The following is a 9240-nucleotide window of genomic DNA, read 5'->3' on the forward strand; positions in this document are numbered from 1 at the left end:
AAGGAGAAGCAAGATTTAGATTTGAAGAGGAAGACCACGGCTTTGGGAAGGATAGAAGAAGAAAGGAGAAATTTTAGGAGAATATCTCCGATACCATATTATTAGATGGTAATCAAATTGATTCTCATTCCATGCCGAAAACATACAATACAAGGAAATATATAGATTATGTACAGGGCTGTTGGGTCGTTTATAATAGAACTAATATTGGGCTAAGATATACACGAATACAATATGCACTAACACGAACTTCTTAGAGGGAGTAAACACTACAAAATTTATTGATTTTATGATGAATTTTATCGTATATCCAAGTATGGTCATACTTTACACCATCATTGAGAAGGGTGTCATACACATATTCATTTACTAGTCCGTTAACAACATGTAGGCAAAAGAAATTATATATACAATTTGCGTATTACTATTATAGGTAAAAAAAAAATTGAAGTAAATCACTATAATGGGTAAGGAATTCATAGTAAATTCCTATTGTTGGTGAAAAAATAAAGTAGATTTCTTATATCGGTTAAAAAAGTAAAGTACATTGCTATTTCCTTCAATTTACCTGATTTTAAATCATAAAGAAAACACATATAAAAGAAAAAACTAACCACATTTGTCTGAAGGGTCAACTAGACAAACTTGTGATGGGTTAGGATAGGTAACTTCAGGTAAAAACCTAAATTCAAAGCAATTTTATAAAACCAAATTTTAATAAACTCTACAATTATAATTAAAACAAGCTTGTGATGGGTTTGGATAGGTAACTTCAGGTAAAATCCTAAATTCAAAACAATTTTATAAAACTAAATTTTAATAAGCTCTACAATTATAACTAAAACTATAATTTACATTTAGATCTAATATAAAATTCCTATGAGAATTCATTTCATTCCTATAGACCACCCAAACATGATTATGCAATGTAATCACCCATTTTATTTTTAATTCGTCATAAGAAATTACAACTATGAAAAATAATTTTTTATTATATTACCTTAGCAGGAAAGCTAACAGTAGTGGAATGCGGACATGAGTGTATCATTGTCACAGCCGAAACCGGTGATACCATTATTTGGATCCAACTGTAGGGTTGCATAAATTTAAAGCATATATGAATTTATTAACATGAATATATGCCTAGATTATTTATAATGTAACATCCGGATTTTCAGGTATGAATCTTAAAGTAAATTATAAGTTTTTGGATGGCCACGACATGGTGGAGGAATCACCACAGCGTGGCAAGGCTACATGAAACACACATCTCTTTTAGCCGCCACAACATGACAATGTATGTGCCACGACATGGGGACTGATTATGGGAAAACCTTAAATTTTTGGGCTTAAGGCCTTATTTAAAGGAAGTGATAGTTAGGGTTTCATTTACCCTCAACCTCCATCAACTTCAAAAGGCTGTAAACAAACCTTAAACCCATATCTTCCATTCTTGAGCATATTTTGGTGTTTTGGTGCATTTGGAAGGAAACAGAAGAGGACCCTAGTGCAATAATCAAGGAAGCAACTCCGCCCACCTTTAAGTTCACCTTCTGGACCTTTGTAAGTCCTCTTTTTTAGATCTTGTTGGATAACTATCTTTAGATCTAAGTTTTATTGGCTTGTCTCCATATTATTGGTATTTTGAGTGGGCGGATTCAATAAAGTTTCCAACTTTATTGATCCTTGTAGCCCCAAGAGGGTTAGATGTTCTAGATCTGAAGAGTTATGTAACTTTGAGCTCATGCATGGACCTTAACGCCATCTATGCCATTTTTGACCTAGTTAAGAAAATGATATGCATTGGACATGCATGTCATTAAAGCAAGGATTTTTATGGACCATTAGGGACACAAGAAGCCTCTTGGAAAGTATAAGCTTAGGGTTTAACAAATTGATAGCTTAATCCATTAAGTTGTTCTTTGTATAGTTGTCCAAAAACACACACCTAAATCATGATTGCAGCAGCGATACACACACATACGTGAAGCACGAGAACCCACTGCACACGTGCACTCCCAGCTTTCCTCCCGACAACAGGCGATGATGGATGATGACCGGAGCAGCAAAAATTTGTTTGAGTGGTGGTGGCGATGGCTAGCAACGGCCTGAACGAAAGCGAAGGGGAAAATGATAGTGTTCGTGACCGAGGGGCGGTTGTGTCCGTTGCTGACCACAGCAGAAACCACGACAATAAATCTTTACTCGGTGGCTTCCGACTTCGACGTCAACGGTGCAACAATAGTATTCGGCGACGATGTGGTTGACAACGACGATTAGGGGTGAGGGGTGATAAGGGGCGGCAGCTGGAGAGATGGAGGCATAAGGGGGTGACAGATGATTGATTCCATTATCGTTAAGGTAGAAACCACTATATACCCATGTCCTAGTAACTGAGTGCCATAATGTCAAGATTAGTCCCTCCATCCAGAAATCATTTCAAAATAAGTCTACAAATTACCATTTAAACCCTTCCCCTTGAATTCCTTCACAAAACTAATCCTAAATTTACCTTTTTAACCCCCAACTCTCAATTATGACATATTCAGCCTTCCCCTCTTTTTTCTTCCAAATTAAGTCCCAATAATTACCACGGACCCCTACCTTCATAAATATTTACAAAATAAGCCTCAAATTTATACTTTAACCCACGAATAATCCAAATAATAACTTTTGGCACCCAAAATCAACGCCAACTAAATATTATGGATTTTAAGGCCAGAATTCATTTATTAATCTTTATCTATTTATTTACATAATAAAAGGAGTGTTACGGTTAGCATGTGAATTCTTTAACTGAGTTGAATAGGTTGGACTGAGTCGAGTTGGAATCGGATTGAGAACGTTGTCATGACGTGACCAAGGCCTGGTCACGACGTGAGTGTCAAGTAATGGAAATGTTGACTGTTGACTTTGAACTTGACCAGGGTTGAACAAGTTTGACTTAAGGATATTCTAGGTATTTTGGATTATGTTGGGAACTAGTCATTTGGTTGGATAGGTGATGGTTAAAGCTGAGAATTGGAGTTGGGACCTCATCAACTATCGTTCAGACTGTGAGATGAGTTTTCCTCACTGTACTTATAGGTCGAAGGAACCAAGGTTGGCCCATTAGATTGCTATCATGGTTTACCGTATGTTTCTATGTTGTAATGATCTATTAGATTTATATCTTGGTATATGGGATGTTGTTATTTTGTAGTGACATGTTAGACATGTATCCTCGTATATATAGGATGTTGCTATGTTGTAGTGATATGTTGATATGTATGTTGTCTGCTAACTGGTTATATGTTTATTTGTTATGTATATGTCGACATGTCACGTGTGTTTGGGTTGAGGTGGACCAGTGGAGACTGAAGGCCAAGAGACCCAAAGGACCAAATAGACTGAAGGCCTATAAGGTGGACCAATCAGGCCGAAGGCCTGGAGAATGGTCCAGATAGGCCGAAGGCCCGGTGAGGCGGTCCAGTCATGCTGAAGGTTCTATGAGCGGCCTAGATAGTTTGTAGGCTGGAGTGGCAGTCTAGTCAGGTTGAAGGCTTTGTATGCATGTTGTTGTTTGTTATGTGTATGTGGTGATACTTTGGGGGAACTCACTATGCTTCGTGCTTACAGTGTTGGTTATAGTTTCAGGTACTTCAGTTGACCGAGAAAAGCAAAGGTGTGATCGTGTACATCCTTCAAATTTTATGTTATTGGTCTTGGGAATACTCTAATTTTGAATAATACTTTTGAAACATTAGTTTTATAAACACTATATGGGAAAAATAGGTTGTTTTGAAAAGTTCAAATTTGTTATGATTTTTGGATTGTTTCATAGGGTTTCAAAATGATAAAAGGAGGGAGTGGAGGTTGATGGTAAAAGTGACATCAAGGGTTATAAGGCCTTTAAATAAGGTCTTATCCCTAAAAAAAAGGTGGTTTGAGCTCAGCGGCTCTACGCCCTACGTACGTAGTATGCCCTGTACTGCATGTAAATGTATGTGTCCAACTCTCTTAGCTACACCATGCGTAGTTGCAATCTATGCCCCGTGTAAGGACCGAAATTGAAAATTTTTAATACATTAAGCCATAAATGGAAATACCTAGGAACACTGGTGTTACATGACTAGGATAATGCTTGTTATATATGTAGTTGTAGGACACTTGGTGTCATGGTATGCTAGGCTAGTATGGTTTTACTTGTTGATTGTATCATACTATTAGGTGTCATGATTGGATAAGGTAATGATAATATTGGCCGATCGTAGAGTGGATACCCTAGGGGTCATATGTAGTTTAAATTAGATAGCCTGACAACTCTTGGTTGTGGTTTTAGGGTAGAGACACTTATTCGAATGTTTATTTCAATCTTGATTATGTATGGTTGTGCATTCATGATGTATTTTAGTGATGTTAGTGGAGACTTTGTTCGACTTACGGGAAAGTGGGGAGGGAAGATTCCTAGAGAGACTCTAGGAAGTATAGTGTTATGCATGTGACTAGACATATGTGTATGATAGTAGTTTATGTATAAGATGTATAGTGTTATGCATATGGCCGAAAATATGTGTGTATGATAGTAGTTTAGTGGAGTGGTGAAAAGTGACTTGGGAGTCTTGGAACAATCCTTGGAACATTTATAGATATGTGTGGAAGGTAGTATGGGATCATAGTACCAAAAACACAATACATACTTAGGTCACAAAAGTGTCACAAGAATATCAAGTTACTTGTAGGTGGTATTTCAGATTCAGTATGATGACTATTTGTGATGGAGGATCAGGCTCAGGTACGGACAACGGAGTTCCAGAAGGTTCAAGTGTGAATGGGAGGGATATCTGCTACATTCTTCAATCTTCGCAAATTAACCACCCATCTCTTTTATCTCTTAGTTGATATCTCCACTAACTTTTCAGTCAAAAGATAAAAAAAAATTATATGTAAGGGTGCAATCATACCATAAAAAGACCCTAAAAGAATAAATAATTCATGCCGAGCAATAAAGAGACAGATGATTATCAATCGAATGACAGTTCCAAAAAGGTGAAGTAGAGGTTTAAAGATCAGTCCATGGTATACTTTCATATTTGATTTTGTTATGTGTTTACACAATTATCCGTCTTCAAAGGGTAAAGAACGTACAAAACCAATTCTCGATCCTGAATATGCTTTCGATTGTAAAAGGAGAAAGAGAGTGTGCTTTTCAGTTTCAAAAGTTGAAGCACAAGTTGAGTGCATGAAATGTAAACAAAGGAGAAAAGGATGGAAAGACTAAAATATCCATATGTGTATGATACATGAGGGGTCTTGACTATCCCATCTTAACTACAAGTTAAGATGAAGGACCAAGAGTGCAACCAAACTATGAATTAGATGCGAAGAGTGCAACCAGTGAAACTTTTGAACTGAAGGTCAAACGTGTTATAAATGTCAAACATGCAGGACCAAAGATGTAATTTACTCTTATAGATATAGATATATTGAAATATTTGTATTTTGCGTCAAATGGGCAAAGGCAAAAGAGAAGTTAAGTGAAGCACGTTGGTTATTTTTCCTTGCTCACGCGACTTTCTGATATACACGCAAAAACTAACATCCCCACCAAATTGCCAGGACCTCCAAAATCTCCAGATTCTTGGTCAATAACTTCCCAAAATCTTATCAGAATGTACTTTTCCTTTTTCTTTATTCCCTAATCCAATATCTGCAAAACCCCAATGGATCGATTCATCTTCCAACCGAATGCACTGGAATACCTACAACAGCCACAACCTCCCATCGAAGAAATCTTATCGTCTCCGATCATATTATCTGATCGAATCCTTCGTGCCGTCAATGAGTCCAAATCACACAAACTCGATTGCAGCGACGCCGGTAAAAAGGTTCATCAGCTGTCTGAGATGCTCCGGTCAATCGTTCGATTTGCCAACTCCACTCCTTCCTTCTACGAATCTCCAGTACGCCGCATCTTTTCCGACATTGCCATAAACCTAAACAGTACGCTAACCTTAGTCCGGAGATGCCGCCATCGTAGTATCTTCCGCCGCTTCGTTACCTTTGTTGGTATTGCGGATTTCCGGAAGCTATTCAACCTTCTCGACATGTCAATCGGCGACATGAAGTGGTTGCTCGGTATATTTGATCGCGGTGGGGAAGGTATTGTTCTATCTTTACCTCCAATTGCTAGTAACGATCCGATTTTGGCTTGGGTTTGGTCTAATATAGCTTCACTTCATCTTTGTTCATTAAATCTGAAAATTGAAGTTGCACATGAATTAGCTTCATTAGCCCAAGATAGTAATCGAAACAAGGATATCATAGTAGAAGAAGGTGGCATTTCGCCATTGCTAAAGCTTTTAAAAGAGGAATCATCTCCTGACGCCCAAATTGCAGGCGCCATGGCACTTTTTAGCTTAGCTGATAATCAAAACAGGGCTAGGTTAATTTTCAACGAACATGGCGTCCCGATTATAGTACACGCTTTCCGAAATTCCCGAATAGGGGTTCAAATTGAGATTGCGAAACTGATAGCAACAATGGCAGAACATGATACGTTTTCACAAGAGGGTTTTGCAAGAGAAAATCTGATCGGAACACTTGTTACATTATTGTCATTTGATTTTAACAATCAAACGAAGAAAAGAAGCAAAAACGTGACACCACAGTTGATACTCGAGTTCAAGACTAACTGTTCTGGAGCACTATGGATGCTTGCAAAAGGCAGTGTCACAAACTGTAGGAAAATAACAGAAGCTAAAGGGCTACTTTGCTTAGCTAATCTTATTGAGAAAGAAAAAGGAGAACTTCAGATCAATTGTTTGATGGCTATAATGGAAATCACAGCTTCAGCTGAGTACAATCCTGATCTTAGAAGATCAGCCTTCAAGAGTAATAATAATTCTCCAATAGTGGATCAACTTCTTAAACTGATTAATCAATCAGATAACCCTGTAATCAAGATTCCAGCCATTAAGACAATCGGTCATCTGGCTAGGACTTTCCCTGCTAGACAAACTCAGGTGATTGGTCCTTTGGTCAAACAACTCAGTAATCGGAATCCGGATGTCGGAATGGAATCAGTGATTGCGCTTGGGAAGTTCACATGTCCAGATAACTTTCTACATTCAGAACACTCGAAGACTATATTTGAGTTTGAAGGAGTCCAACCACTTATGAGATTGTTAAGGGGGAGTGAAAGTGAGAAAACACAGTATCATGCTTTAGTCCTTCTTTGTCACCTTGCCATGTATGATGGAAACATTGAGCCATTTGAACAAGCAAGACTTCTCACAACTCTACAAGGGGCAAATAAGTCTTTTGCTTGTAATTATTCTGAGTTGCGTGAATTGGTTGCTAATGCTGGTTTTTTGCTTACTCATAGACAATCTTATACACGTTGATGAAAAGATTAAGCTGGTAAATACATAGGCTAACACTGTAATTAGGAAGAGATTTTTTTTTTTTTTTTACTTCACTTGGGACCTAAACGTGATTCTGGTTTGTGTTAGGGATAAATGCAAGAAATAGCCATGTACACTTTCATATATTTTGTTTAGATAGCATCCTGCTTTAATTTTTCTCTATTAATCACATCATTGTTAAATTTTATATCTATAACCAATAAATCTGTTGTTTAAAAGTTGTAGTATAATAAGATCATAATTTATAAAAGTCAACTATTGGTAACAGCAGTGTTGCAACAGAATGGCAATCATTATATATAAAAAAAGTCAACCTGCCCAACTATTTAAAGAAACCTAAAATGAAATCGAAGATGAATTGAAGATGGCTAAGTTTCCTCCACACCTGGTAATTCTGGTGTCTGTCTTTCTATTATTACTTCATGCCACTTCAGGTAATAAACTAGTTTAGTTTAATGCTTAATTAATTAATTTATTTATTTTTGTTTTGTTTTGTTTCACTACGAGCTAATTATATTTATACCAGTGTTAAACAAACAAATAATCGATGTAAAAAATAATAAACATTGGAAGAAGTTGTGAAGTATGACTTCAGTTTTATGTTTACGTATCCATTATTTGTTCAAAATTATGTATTTTGATGAATAATGATGTTTAAAACCAATGGCTAATTTGTTATGTACAATTAGACGATGGTTACTCATCCACTGAAAGATCGAGGAAACTAATTCAAGCTTGGGAGAAAGAGATCATAGTTTACAGAAGTCCAAGAAAGCTAAGAACAAGATCATCTCCACCACCACCAAAACCAAGCAAAACTCGAAGTTTCAATATAAAAAGCTTGTAAAAAATCCCGTTTATTTATATCCATGATGAGTAAATTTAACAATTCAATAGAATTATAGAAATCATAAACATTTTTAGCAATAACCGTTCATTATGCACATATACTCCTATTACATATTAACTGTTAGTGAAGCTTATAAATTATACATTGATCATTGGTGTTATATTCTCCTCAACATGCTTCACATTCATTGATTACGACCCATCATCTACGTATCCCTCATGCCTTTGGGATTTTTTTACAATATAAAATGAACAATATGTTTAGAATAAAAACTATATATAAACTGAAAGTACAAAAACCAAGCTCAAGTTTGACATTATTCCCTTATATGCTCTTTTTATGCCAACTAATGTAACTAGGATCCATAATTGCATGTTTTTATTCTAGTTTTTGGTTTCTCTAGGTTGCTAATCTAAAATGGTCAAATATTTTTTTTAAAAACATATGTAAGATTAAATATCAAGATTTGTATTGAACGTTATATCTTCGAAATGTGTTAAGCTACATATTAATTGCATTTTCATGCAAATTACTTCATTACAAGTGTAGTTTATTTGTTTTGAAAATTGTTACTAAATGGAGAATGATTGGTGTTATTTTTTATATAAGTAATTGTGTAACCTATTTGTCTGTTGTTTGCTTTCTCGATTCAATATTAAACAGTTGGTTTTTGATTTAAGAATATATATATATATATATATATATATATATATATATATATATATATATATATATATATATATATATATATATATATATATATATATAGTTATTAAATAACACATACAATAAAATCAAAAGGCAGTATAATTATAAAGAAAACTTGGGTGCAGATTTTATAGAAGAACAATTACATTAAGGACGCGAACAAAGACAAAGTTTGTGAGATGTTGCATTACTCTCATTTCATGAGTTGAACATGAAACTTGGAAAAGCAAATTAAAAAAAAACGTAGTAAAATGTTCTTAAATCATTTCACATTCA

The 9240-nt window shown here is 35.6% G+C and overlaps 1 protein-coding gene and 1 long non-coding RNA gene across 3 annotated transcripts; both read left to right on the forward strand.

The window, feature by feature from the left end:
* Positions 1–8354, forward strand: LOC145034881 (uncharacterized). 2 transcript variants are annotated; one of them, XR_013678259.1, is made up of 4 exons: positions 1–108; positions 1006–1090; positions 1179–1563; positions 8096–8354. It is a non-coding gene; the product is annotated as an uncharacterized LOC145034881 (long non-coding RNA). The 2 variants fall into 2 exon arrangements; XR_013678258.1 differs by having other exon boundaries at positions 1009–1090.
* On the forward strand, positions 5484–7568 carry LOC145034880 (uncharacterized). The gene is made up of 2 exons (XM_078983438.1): positions 5484–6141; positions 6250–7568. Exons 1-2 carry the CDS (start codon positions 5703–5705, stop codon positions 7383–7385), a joined length of 1575 nt encoding a protein of 524 aa, XP_078839564.1. The 5' UTR covers positions 5484–5702; the 3' UTR covers positions 7386–7568.
* Positions 8355–9240: the final 886 nt, after the last annotated feature.

The sequence above is a fragment of the Lactuca saligna genome, chromosome 3 (assembly GCF_052625555.1).
Source record: "Lactuca saligna cultivar CGN05327 chromosome 3, ASM5262555v1, whole genome shotgun sequence".
Classification (NCBI taxonomy): domain Eukaryota; kingdom Viridiplantae; phylum Streptophyta; class Magnoliopsida; order Asterales; family Asteraceae; genus Lactuca; species Lactuca saligna.